The sequence below is a fragment of the Equus quagga genome, chromosome 20 (assembly GCF_021613505.1).
Source record: "Equus quagga isolate Etosha38 chromosome 20, UCLA_HA_Equagga_1.0, whole genome shotgun sequence".
Taxonomy (NCBI): Eukaryota; Metazoa; Chordata; class Mammalia; order Perissodactyla; family Equidae; genus Equus; species Equus quagga.
This window is the reverse complement of record NC_060286.1, coordinates 45,222,634-45,235,685: the sequence shown is the minus strand read 5'-3', so window position 1 is coordinate 45,235,685 and position 13,052 is coordinate 45,222,634. Positions and strand designations below refer to the sequence as shown.

General features: G+C 57.1%; 1 protein-coding gene across 2 annotated transcripts; it reads right to left on the bottom strand.

Annotated features, from left to right (window-relative positions):
• Positions 1–605: 605 nt before the first annotated feature.
• TMEM121 (transmembrane protein 121) lies at positions 606–3,896 on the bottom strand. 2 transcript variants are annotated; one of them, XM_046646924.1, is made up of 2 exons: positions 3,877–3,896; positions 606–1,720 (listed from the first exon to the last, which is right to left on the bottom strand). In XM_046646924.1, the coding sequence occupies exon 2, from the start codon at positions 1,560–1,562 to the stop codon at positions 606–608; it is 957 nt and encodes a 318-aa protein (XP_046502880.1). In that variant the 5' UTR covers positions 1,563–1,720; positions 3,877–3,896. The 2 variants fall into 2 exon arrangements, with proteins under 2 accessions (XP_046502880.1, XP_046502879.1); XM_046646923.1 differs by lacking the exon at positions 3,877–3,896 and adding an exon at positions 1,913–1,964.
• Positions 3,897–13,052: the final 9,156 nt, after the last annotated feature.

Sequence of the window (13,052 nt, the reverse complement as noted above, 5' to 3'; positions counted from 1 at the left end):
CGGGGACAGTGGCGTTGGAGGGGCAGTGTCTCTGGGACAGGGCAGCAATGGTCCCCCACCCAGGAGCTCCCAGAGGCGGAGGCCGGGGTGGACTAGCCCAGCCCCCCTGCCTCACTCCACTCACACCCGCCCTCCAGCCTCCTCCTCCCTCGCTGTCAGAATAGGCGCATCAAACAGGCAGAGCAGTGTGACTTTGGGTACAAAACTGTAAACACGAGTCTTTAAAACGAGAGGCCTCCTTGGCCCCAGACTCTGAGCCAGAGGCCCCCACCAAGGGACCCCAAGGGACCAGACCTCCGCCCACTCTGGCCTCCCTTCCCACCCAGGCCCCCAGAAGGCAGGGACGGGGCCCCTTCGGCTCCGGCCCAGGCCGCACACAGTGGCCCACGCGCTGGGGTGGGCTGGCCAAGCGGGAGCTGAGGGTCCGTGGTCTGAGGGATCCCTGAGATGAAAAGCGGCCGCGAGCCCCGGCACAGGCGCTCACCGCACCTGGCCCCGTGGGGAGCCCGCCCCCACCCCATCCCAAGCAAAACGAGCGCCCCTCCGGCCCCCGCGTCCCCGCGCCCCGGGGGGGGGGGGCGTCCCCGGGGGCCGCGCGGGCCCTGTCACGTGTCCAGGGCTTCGCGCGTGGGCGAGGCCCCGTGGGGGCGGCCCGGCGGGCCGTGCAGCGGCGGGGGTGGCGGCACCGAGTTGCGCTGGGGGGGCGGCGGCTGCAGCTCCAGCGAGAGGGCGGGTGGCGGGAAGTCGCGCACCTGGCGGCGGTACTCCAGGAAGGTACAGGCCTTGGTGGCGAGCGCCACCACGTTCTTGCCGACGAAGATGGCCGAGACGCGGCTGTCGCGGAAGAGCGCCATGTTGGCGGCGCGCGCCAGCACGGCCACCACGTTGACGGTGGCGAGGCTGAGCACCGGGTACAGCATCATCTTCTGCGGCGCGATGTGCTCGCCCTGCATGCTGACCTCACTGAGCGCCACGCACGGCAGCACCAGCAGCAGCATGTAGCAGTAGAAGAAGGTGAGGCCCTCGGCCCACAGCGGCAGCCCGGTGCGCGGCGGCTCCCACAGGTTGGCCTGCATGTCCAGCAGGTCCAGCAGGTCCAGCGCCACCCAGAAGAGGCGGCCGCGCAGGTCCTCGCGCTTGCGGAAGGTGCGTACGTACTCCATGCGGTCGAGCGCCACCAGCAGCAGGAAGAGGCCGGGCACGCACACCGACAGCAGCAGCGTCAGCGCCTTGCGCGCCACCGGGTCGGCCGCGCCGCGCCGCGCCGCCTTGTAGTTCTGGAAGATGAAGTAGAGCTTGATCTCCAGCACGAAGATGTAGAGGAACCACAGGATCATGGCGTAGCCGCGCTTGGCCGTGCGCACCTCGGCGCCCACCCACACGGCCACGTAGCGCAGCACCAGCAGGAAGCACACGTCTCCCACCAGCACGATGATGCACACGCCGATCTTGCGCGGGCCCTGATTCTGCTCCACCAGGTACGCGTCCATGACGGCCATGCTGCCCATGATCACCAGCGTGGTCAGGCACACGTGGCGCCGGTCCGGGGGCGGCAGCACCATGGTGGGCCGCCGGGGCCCCGGCCTGGGCGCGCGCGGCCCCCACGCGAGGCGGGACGAGGCCCTGCGGCGGCGGCACTCAGCCCGTGGGCATGGCGCAGCGCTGGGCCTGTCCAGGTGCCTCGAGGGCACCACCGCTCTCAGCCGGTGAGTTCAGGAACCTGGGGAGACCAGAGGAGGCACAGTGAGGGTGTGGACCGGGGGCGGCTCCCATGACCCCCGCGATGTGCTTCCTGAGCGAGGCGCTGTCCCCGCGCGCGGGGCGCGAGGCCTCTGTCGCACGCACGCGCCCATGCGCGCCCGGGGGGATCGGGAGTCGGGAGCGGGGCCTCCAGGGGGCGCTGCAGCCTCACCTGAGACACGAGACCTCATTCCCGCCACCGCCAGGAAGGAAATGGAACGGAAGTGGTTTCTCCCCGCCGCGCGCGTCCCCGGGCCCCCAGTGGTTTGTCCCTCTGAGCCCACGCCGCCGTCCCTCCGGCTCTGACGGCCGGGCCACACGCCCGGGCTGCTGGCCCGAGGCCGTTCCCGCGGCGGCTCGGGCATCCTCTCTCCCCCAGGGCCTCACTCGGGGGCGGAGAGGCGGCTTGCGCCCTCCACTCTGCGCGCTCAGGGAGTGCCGGCGGCCCGCGGATGCCCAGGCCCCATCCCGGGAGCCGGGGCTCTGGGCGGGTTTTCTGATCCAGGACTGAGTGTCATGCAAGTCCTGAGTATTCCATCCCACAAGCCCCTCCATGCCTCCCACCCCTGCCTTGCAAGCCCACCAGCCCTCCTCCCTGCGGACTCAGTGTCTCCTCTGGTCCACCCTCCACAGGCTGTGTGGACCATTCTCTGCCCTACTCCCACCCTGGCTCCCCATTGCCTTCGGAAGCTCCAGTCCTGGCTTCAGCGCCTGCCGTGTACACTCCCCCCCCCCCCCCCACCTGTTCTGCTCACTGTGAGGGGTGGTTCCCCTGCCGCTCCCTCCCTCCTTTGCACCTTAAGGGCGATCTCAGGAAGCCCGCCCTCCTCTGTTACGAGTACCTGGGTCCCCTTTGGGCCCCGCACTCCCCTGGACCTCTCTCATGCCCCTGGCACTGGTTGTCATGGCTGTGCTGGTTGGAGTCCCACACCAGACTGCGGGCCCCCACACCCTGGTTCACACTGGGGCACGATGGAGGCCCGCACGCCCTCACCCACCTGAAAGTCACTCGCGTTTCACTCCCGGCCAGTCCCCGCCCCGCCCCCCATCACCCCGGGCCCCGGGCTCTGTTTACTGCCCTGTCTAGACAAGGACATAAAATTTAATGTCACCCGTGACCATGGAGTGAGTGCTCAGCCTGCCCCTGGTGACACCGCAGGCCCCACTGACCCAGGAAGGAGCCCTCCTCCAAATCCGCGCCCCCAGCCCTGCTCTCATCCCACTTGCTGCCCCACCCAGCACCCGCCTCCCAGGGGTCCCCGCAGTCACACACAGGACCCCCGACCTCCCTGAGCTGGGACACCTCCGGGAGACCTTGCGTGGGGAGTCATGGCCTATGCCCCTGCCTCCACCCACACTCACCGTTCTCACCCCCAATGGGTGGACAGGCTTCACCCAGTTAGACCCCCCACAATCCAGCCCTCCCGTTGCTGCGGTGGTGGCCTGGGAATTTCCTTCCTCCGGCCGTTGGCCAGGCCAAATAGCCAAATAGCCGCCGCATCGATAACCCTTTCCTCCCCATCCACTCCACGGCGCTCTCGCTCCCTCAGTCACTCATCAAACCTGGGCTGAGGGCTGGGGGTGCTGGGACAGACCCCATCCCGACGGAGCTCAGAGAGGGAGCCCCAGCCCCTGCCCCAGAAAGCCAGAGCCAGTGCCTGACCACCCCTCCCCCACATGCTAGCCAGGCCTCTCCCTCGGACTGGCCCCAGGCCCTCCTGCCCTGGCTGTCCTGCGCCGGTCCTGGTGCCCCCACAGTCCCACTGCCCGGACCTCACAGACTCTAGAGCCTCCAGGCCCCTCGCTGCCCGCCCCCTCTCCGGTGCCTCGCATGGGCCGCCACCCTAGAACTACGCCTCAGTGCCTAGAGAGGAGGGGCAGAGAGAGAGAAAGGGGCCGCACCCCCCAACCCCACCGAACAGAGGACGGTGCAGGGGTTGGGCCGCTCCCAGCAGCTGCGTCTCTGCTCCTCCGCCCCCACCGCCGGCTCCCGGCGGCCTGGTTCAGTCGCCCTACCCGCCCAGGCCTCCCCCCTGCAGCGCCGCCCCCGCACCCCACTGCCCCTGCGCCCGAGGAGATGGGGGTCGCCCGAGCCAGGCCTCCCGCTCAGCCCCGCCTGGCCCAGCCCGCGCCTACCCGCCGCCGGCCAGATGCTGCGCCGCGCCCGGCCGGCCCGCCGAGCCTGTGCTCCCGGCCGAGGCCGCGCTCCGCTCCGCTCCGCCTCCCCTCCGCGCGCCCCCCGCCCGCCCGCGGCCCCGCCCCCCGCCCCACGCTCCCCGCCGCCTGCGGGCTGGGGGTCCAGGCGCCCCCACCCTCGGCAGCGCCAGTTGCCACGGCGACAGTGCTGCGCGGGAGCAGCGCCCGGGACCCGCGGCACTGGGCAGCCGGATGCCCCCAGGATCCACGCGCAGACCCCCGGGACGTCTCCTCTGCGCCCCTCCTCACCCCACAGCCGGAGAATCGCGCGCGGGCGCCTCAGTCCCGCTCACGCCCTGGAATTCTGCTGTGGCCCCCACCCAGGCCGCCCACCAGGGTGACCCCACTTTCCCGCGACAGGCAGCCTGCGAGACCGCTGGCTCTCTGCAGGTGACCCACGGGACCGGGGCGTGGCCCATGGGAACAGAACCAGGAGCGCGGTGCAGGCCTCGGTGCCGCGTCCCAGCGAGGACCCTGGGTCCTGGATGTCCGCAGCCTTCTGGGCTGTTTTCTGACGGGGACAGGAGCAGTAGGCGGCCCGGTCCTCTCCTCCACCCGTCCAGGGGGCACGCTAAGATCTGGAGATTCAGTCCCCACCCCCACCCTGTCCTCCCTGAGCCTGCCACTCACATCCCAGCCTTTCCACCCGTAAGACAGAGGAGGGGAGCGCACCTACTGCCTGCCTGCTTCGTCCCCAAAGCTCCTCCCACTTATCTCTAACAGAGGAAGAGACCCACGGTCAAAGAGGTGAAGGGACACCCAGAATCCCACTTGCACCCAGGTCTACTTACCCTGAGGTCCTGAGCAGGTGCCTGGGTCCACACAGGTGGCTGAGTCTGCAGGTGCTCGCGTCCTGGGTCTGTGCAGGTGGCCAGGTTGTGCAGGTGTCCCCATCTGCCACCCTCCCACAATGCTGAGGGCTGGGGGGCACTGGGACAAATGGGAAGGGGGGTAGCAAGCCACCCTGGGCCCTCCATGAGAGGCTTATGAGATGAGCACTGAGGTGCTCACTGGGATGGGCCTTCAGGATGGCTAGCTGGGGGTACCAGCCCCTGCACCCGCTCACACAGTTGCTCTCACTCGAAGTGGAGTCAGGGCCCCGGACTGCCTCTCTGCCCAGGGAGGGCCCCAGATCCCACAGGGACGGCTCACCTCCCCCAGGGAGGCCTCCAGACTTCCCTCTGCCTGGAGAGACAAAGGGCCTAGGTGGAAAGGCCACTCCATGCAGCATGGATGGGGGAGGAGGCGGCCCAGGGCAACACCAGCGACCCCCTGGCAGGCCACCCTGCAGGCCCAGGAGTCAGAGGGGGGCAGGCTGGCATGAAGGGGGCCAGAAGTACCAGCAGGGTCCCCGAGCCCACACTACCGCTTTGTATGGCCTGCTCCCTCCCTCCTGCCCTGCACCAGGTGGGGCTACCCCAGGCCACCCTGCTCAACCCTGCAGCCTCTCTCCCTCTGGCTTCCCCACCTCACCCAAGGGCATGCTCCAAAAGCCCAGGCTTTAACCCGAACCCTGCAGGCCTGCACCGTGTCCTGTGCACCACGCGCCCCCTCCGCAGCATCCATTCTTGCCTCCCAGGCAGAACCCCGAGCCTATCTCTGCCCAGTACTCACCCCCGACCCTCTCCTGGCCCTCCTTCTCTTTGAGTCTCCACTTCCTCAGGGCAGGGGTGTGCCGGGCCGAGGGCCAGGCCCGGAGCTGCTGGGACACAGCTGTGCTCCCTGGGGAGGCTCCAGGGGAGAGTCCACTCTTCGCCTCGTTCACCTTCTAGTGGCTGCCAGCCCTCCTTGCCTGGGCTTGTGGACGCACCACTCCCACCTGCCTCTGACATCGTGTGGCCTCCCCCTGTGTGCGTCTCTCCTCTTGTCATAGAGACATCAGTCACTGGAAGGCTCACCCTGGAGACCTCATCTCAACTCGAGGACATCTGCAAAGACCCTGTTTCCAAATAAGGTCACATTCAGAGGTGCTGGGGGTTAGGACTCGAATTATCTTTTAGGGGACACTAGTCAACCCGTAACTCACCTTCCCAGCTTGCCAGTCTGACTGTGTGTCCCTGGTCACTGCCATGCCTCTCCATGGCCTTGACAAGGGACCAAGCTCCTACACCTGGCTATAAAGCCCTCCCCCAGGCATGTCCCTGCCAGCCTCCCCCCCACCCCCAGCCATTCTTTTAAGAAGCCCCTCGTGGCCTAGCCAGGCCTGACTTCTCCACCGGGTTTGCTGTCCTGGCAGCTCCCCTGGCTGGAACAGCACTGCCCTGACTTTGGGTGGCAGGCCCAGCCCCACGCACCTCCCTCCAGGCCAGGCCTCCATCCGGCTACCACCTCCATTCTGGGGTATGGCCACTTGCCTTGGCCACAGCCCCTCCCCACTGGCCATCACTCCATGTGGTCACTAGGGTGGGCTCTGTGCCCCTGGCCTGCCTGGAGGGCTGATGGAGCAGAACTAAATCCACAGAGAGGTCGTGGGGAGTCACATAGATGCCTGGGTCCTGTGGGAAGAGAGTGACTCTGCATCTGCTGGGGTAAGAACCCTGACAGCTGCTGTGCTAGGTGTGCTGTGTGCTGGTAATTGAGCGCTTGGAGGGCTGGGGGTGAGGGCAGCCAGGCCGGGCCGGCACAGGGTCACGGCTCAGGGAGGGGTGGCCAGCCGTTTCAGGTTCTGAACTTGGTTTCAGGTGACGCGGGACAGGCTGTGCCTCCGGTGCCCGGTGGAAGCACAGGCAGGGCTGCAGGGAGGGAAGTGTCCCCACTGCAAGCCTCAGATTATTCCTCGAATAATTTTTCAAACACAATTTTCAAACTAGTCTGCCCTGCAAACTAGACTCCAGGAGCAGCCAGCAGAAACACAGAGTGACCCCAACAGAAGTTAACCCCAAAGACCTCAGAGACTAAAGAGCTCAGAGGCAGCCTGAAAACATCCGTGCTTACTGTGGTCCAAGACAGGGCCCTGGAAACCATGAAGGTGACAGGGCAGATTGAAAAAGAGAACCAAACGGAAACTCTAGCACTAAAAACACAATAGCTGAAACTAAGGACTCAGGGGAAACGTCGAGAGCAGATTGGACGCGACTGAAAAGAGGATCCAAGAGCTGGAGGAGAGGGCAGAAGAAAGCTTGCAGACTGAAGCACAGAGACGGAAAGACGAGAACCGCAGCCGGAGAGACTCAGGAGGGTGTGGCGACCAGCTCTCGTCAGGTGTGATGAGGCTCCCACACGGGCCTGACCAGGACACGCAATACTCAGGGAAGATGGCTGGGGGGGTGTCTGTACCTGTTGAAAGATACAAACCACAAATCTGAGCAGCCCGACCAACCAGAGCGTCACTAAAAAACCCACAACTCACACATCACATAAAACTGGTGAAAACTGGACACAAGGAGGAATCTTAAAAGCAGTCAGATATAAAAAAGTCAGATGACCTTAAAAGGAAAGAGCGTCATCTGACCTCTGACTTCTCAGCTGCAACAGCAGAAACCTCATGACAATGGGATGATGTCTTTAATCTGCTGGAAGGAAGTAATTGCTGTGGTTGGCAGGGTAATGACCCCAGAGATGTCCCCATCCTCATCCCCCACATCCATGAGCAGGTTCCCTTGCAGGGCGAACGGGACTCTGCAGATGTGATTGAGCAAGGACCTGGAGCTGGGGCTTTGTCAAGGTGGGCCCAGCATGATGGAAAGTGTCCTCCTAGGAGGGAGGCAGGAGTGTGGGAGAGAGCGATATGAAGGGGCTACACTGCTGGATTTGAAGAGGGAGGAAGGGCCGGGAGCCAAGGAGTTCAGGTGCCTCTAGAAACTGGAAAAGGCAAGAAAACGGATTCCCCCCAGGAGCCTGCAGGAGGAGCCAGCCTTGATCTCGGCCCGCTGAGCCTGCCCACCTGCAGACCTGTAAGGGAGTAAACCTGTGTTGCTTTAGGCGTGTGACAATTCGTTGCAGCAGCAGTAGGAAACTAATACAGTTGCTGACCTAAAGTGGTTCTTTACTGGAACAAAAACTGAGAAGGTTTGTTGTAGCAGGGCTGCAGCAAAAATGGTATAAAGATGCACTTCCGGCAAAGAAAATGATCCCAGCTAGAAGGTCAAGGAGGCAAGAGGGAAAGACGGGCAAAGAAAGCAGCAAATACATGGGGAAATCTCAATGAACATGGACCACATATGTAATCGTGATAAAAATGTTTAGAAATAATAACATTCCAGAAAACGTGAAATTACAAACCAACAAGAGCATGTAAAGCAGGAGGGAGACAGAGAGGCAGGTGGGACTGACTCTGCAGAGTTTAGGATGCACCCCGTGACGGCCAGCTGAAGTGCTGAGGAATAGAAACAGAAGGTGTAATTTACAACCGTGTGGAAAGAAACCAATGGAAGCTTTTTTTAAAATAATCAACCCAAAAGACAAAAAAGGAGAGAGAAAAATAGAGCAGCTGTAGAAATTAGAAAACTTTAAAGGATGGCAGATCTGAACACTAATATATCAGTAATTACATTAGCTGTAAACGGACTAAATGTTCCCATTGAAACACCAAGATGATCAGTCTGAGCTTTTACAAAAAGTCAAAATTGATACTGTTTACAGGGATGCATATAAATGATGAGGATAGGAAAATATATATCATGCAAATATGCACCAAAAGCAAGATGATGTCAACCGTCACCACAGCCTGTCGGGCGTGATGGCTGCCTGCTCACGGAGGAGACTGCTCCTATTCTTGAGCGTGCGTGACAGAGTGTTCAGGGTGAACTGTCATGTGCCTGGGGTTCACTTTCAAATGGTCCAGAATGAAATGTATATATGTACACACATCAATAAAGATAAATCAAATGTGGCGACAGTAAGAGTTGCTGAATCAAGACCAAAGGTTTCTGTTTGTTCGTTGTATTGTTCTTTTACATCTTCTGGGTTCCCATTTTGGGTGAGATGAAGTAAACACAGTCGGCCCTGCCCTTCCCACTGGATGCAGCTATAAACAGAAGCCGATGCAGGAAGCATTGAGGACTCTGCAAAGTAAACAGCAACCGGCACACTGCGGGGAAAGCCAGAATTCGAAGCACCACCACCCTAGTAGTGAGTTTCAGGATCCAAATCTCCCGCCTGGACTCAACCTGGCCCGGAAACCAGATATGGGGACGGGGCGTGGATAGAGAGAGCCCCAGGAGAGGCCTCTAGTTCTGGATCAGGGAGCAGGAAAGATGGCAGCGTCTCAGTGCTCGCAGAGATGTGGAGAACGCGGGTGGGGGGTGGTTGAGTTTGTTGGTTTGGGTGGTGGTGGTTTTCCTTTTCTCCCTTCTCTCTCACCCCGGCCCCTAGGCAATGCCCCTCTAGGCTGCAGCAAGGCAGCAGGGTTCACAAGCAGCTTTTCAAGCAGAAGACCTTCCTCTCCAGTTGGAGGAGATGTGGTCCCCAGAGGGTGCGACCCTCTTGCTTGGCGGGGGGTGGGGGTTGAGGAGCCAGGCCCTGCTCTCTCTGTCTCAAGATGCAGGCGCAGTCACGAGAAGTATGCAGGGGAGTCGGGTCACTAAAGCCCCAGACTTCTGCCAGAGGCCTGAAAAGGGAGCCAGAAAGTCCCAGAGAGCTTGTGCAGAAGGAAGAGCTCCAGAAAGTCCCAGAGAGCTTGTGCAGAAGGAAGAGCTCCAGAAAGCAACCCCAGAAAGTTGTTCATGACTTCTGGGCTCAACCCCAAGCTGTGCGTGCGCGAGTCTGATCCTAATTAGCATATCAAGTCTGAGAACTGAACTACAGGACAGACCACTGCCTGAGTCCACACTGGCCACTGGGTAGTGCTCACACAGGATGGGTTCAATAACACTGAAAAGCCTTTGAAAACAGAACTGACCTTGAAACCACAACCCACAGAAGGCTATTTGGAATTTGCAGCCTGCATCCAACTGGGCTGGTTGCCTGCTAAAACAAAAATATCAACATTCTCAGTGAGATTTAAACAAGACCAGATATTCATAACATAATGGTCGAATGTGCAGGATACAACCCAAAATTACTCTGCATATGAAGAACCAGGAAAATCCAACCCACAAGGGCAAAGAAAATCAAGAGCCACCAATGCCAATATGACCCAAAGACCAACAAAATATTAGCAAATGGAATCAAGAAACATAAGAAAAACAAAATAAACTAGTCCCACAACCACTCAGAGGGATCCCAGGAATGCAAGACTGGTTCAATACGTGAAAATAAATCAGTGTGATCCCCCATATTAACACTCCGAAGAGGAAACCACGTGGTCCCATGAACTGATGCAGAGAAAGCACTTGACAGAATTTGACATCCATCTGTGGTAAACACTCTCAGCAAACTAGAAATAGAAGAAAATTTACTTAACTTACTAAAGGGCATCTACAGGGCCAACCCCGTGGCTGAGGGGTTAAGTTCGAGCTCTGCTTGGGTGGCCCAACATTTTGCCAGTTCGAATCCTGGACGAAGAGATGGCACTGCTATCAGGGCACGCTGAGGCAGCGTCCCACATGCCACAACTAGAAGGACCCACAACTAAATATACAACTATGTACCGGGGGGCTTTGGAGAAAAAGGAAAAATAAAATCTTTTAAAAAAATAAAATAAAATAAAGGGCATCTAAAAAGGTAACAAAAAAACTACAGCTAACATGACACTTAATACTGAGGGACTGAATGCTTTGCCATAAGATCGGAACAAGGCAAAGATGTCGACTCTATTCACTACTATTCAATATTGTACTAGTGGTCCTAGCCAATGCAATAACATAAGAAAAGTAAATAAAGACACACAGATTAGAAAGGAAGAAATAAGACTGTCTCTGTTCATAGATGACATGAAAGTCTATGTAGAAAAATCCCAAAAGTTCTACCAAAAAAAAGTCTGAGTACTAATAAGTCAGCTGAGCAAGGTTGCAGGATATAAGGTCAAAACACAAATTCAATCCTGTTTCTATATACTAGAGACAAACAAGTGAAAACCAAAATTTTTAAAGCAATAACATTTACATTAGCTCCTCAATAAATTAAATACCTTGGTGTAAATCTAACAAAACATGTACAGGATTTCTATGCTGAAAACTCCAAAACATCGATGAAAGCAATCAAAGGCCTAAATAAATGGAGAGATATTCTGTGTTTGTGAAGTGGAAAACTCAACATGGTCAAGATGCCAGTTCTCCCCCAAAATGACCTATAGACGTAATGTGATTCCACTCAAAATCCCGGGAGGAAATTTTCCACAGACAAGCTAATTCCAAAATCTATAGAGGAAAGTAAAGGAGCAAGGATAGCCAAAATAATTCTGAAAAAGAAGAAAAAAAGTTGGAAGATCTCACTAACCGATTTTAAGACTTACTGTAAAGATGAAGTAATCAAGACAGTAGGTACTGGCAAAGGAGAAGGCACGCAGATCAACGGAAGAAAATGGATCCCAGAGATAAATCCACACCAGTAGGGCCAACTGATTTCCTGACAGCTTTACTGAGATATAACTCACTTACCAAACAATTCACACGCAAAGTTTACAATTCAATGGCCTTTAGTATATTCACTCGTGTGATACTCTTAGAACATTTTTATCACCCCAGAAAGAAGTCCCAGACTCATTAGCAGTCACTCCCCATTTCTCCCCAATTTCCCCGGCCCTAAGCAACCACTAAACTGCTTCCTGTCTCCATAGATTTGCCTGTTCTGGATATTTCACACAAAATAGAATCATACAAAAATGTGCTCTTTTGTGACTGACTTCTTCTCCTAAGCAAAATGTGCACAAGCCTCATCCATGTTGTAGTATGTATCGTGACTTTACTCCTTTTTATTGCCCAATAATATCCCAGTATTGAGTCTAGCATTTATTTTATTATCGACTCATTCATTGATGGACATTTGGGTTGTTTCCACTTTTTGGCTGTTACGACTAATGCCGCTATGAACACATTGTACAAAGTTATATGTGGACATACGTTTTCATTTCTCTTGAGTATATACCTAGGAGCGGAATTGCTGGGTCATATGGTAACTCCATGTTTAACATTTTGAGGAACTGCCAACTGTTTTCCAGACCATTTTACATTCCCACCATCAGTGTATGAGATTCCAATTTCTTCACACCCTCGCCAACAATCATTATGGTCAGTATCTTTGATCATAGCCGTCCTCGTGGTGAAGGGGTATCTGTCTCATTGCGGCTGGGGTTTGTGTAACGGCTGATGACGTTGGGCACCTTTTCATGTGCTTACCTGTCAAGTGTATCTCTTCTTTGGAGAGAGTCTGTTCAAATCCTGTGGACATTTTTCCATTGGGTTATTGTCCTTTTGTTGTTGAGTTGTAAGAAAGAGTTCTTGTATATTTTGGATACATTTTGGGTAAGCCTCTTGTCAGATATGTAATTTGCAGATATTTTCTCCAGTTCTGCTGGCTGTCTGTGCCACTTTTTATGGCGTCCTCTGAAGCACGAAAGCTTTTAATTTTAATTAAGTCCCATGTATCTGCCTTGTGCTTTTGGTGTCATATCTAAGAAGGTTTTGCCTAACCCTAGGTCCCAAAAGTTTTCCCTATGTTTTCTTCTAGAAGTTTTACAGTTTTAGATTTTACATGTAAGTCTATGATCCATTTTGAATTAAATTGTATGTATGTTGTAAGGAAAGGATCTGGGGTGGGTTCAATTCTGGCTCCAAAAAGCTCTGCTGGAGCCCTAACCCCCAGCGCCTGGAGATGCGAGCTCATTTGGAAGTAGGGTCTTTGCAGATGTGATCAAGTTAAATTGAGGCCACACTGGATTAGGGTGGCCCTGAATCCAGTGACTGCTGTCCTCAGAAGGAGAGAGATGTGAAGACACAGACGCACGTGAGGGGAAGAAGGCCACGTGAGGACAGAGGCAGAGACTGCAGTGACGCAGCGTGAGCCCAGGAACCCAGGGAATGCTGGCCACCCCAGGGAGCCAGGACAGAGCCCGGAGCAGATCCTCACCCAGAGCCCCGGAGGGAACCCACCCTGCCAGCACCTCGGTCTCAGACTTCCAGCTCCCGGAACTGTGAGAGAAGAGCTTCTGCTGTGGCAAGCGGTGCCGGGCCGTGTGGGGTCATTTGTTACAGCCACCCTGGGAAACTAACGCAGGGGCCCATTTCATCCTTTTGCAC

Coding starts and splice junctions, on each gene's coding strand:
- TMEM121 (XM_046646924.1), bottom strand. CDS start 1,562: ATGGTGCTGCCGCCCCCGGACCGGCGCCACGTGTGCCTGACCACGCTG.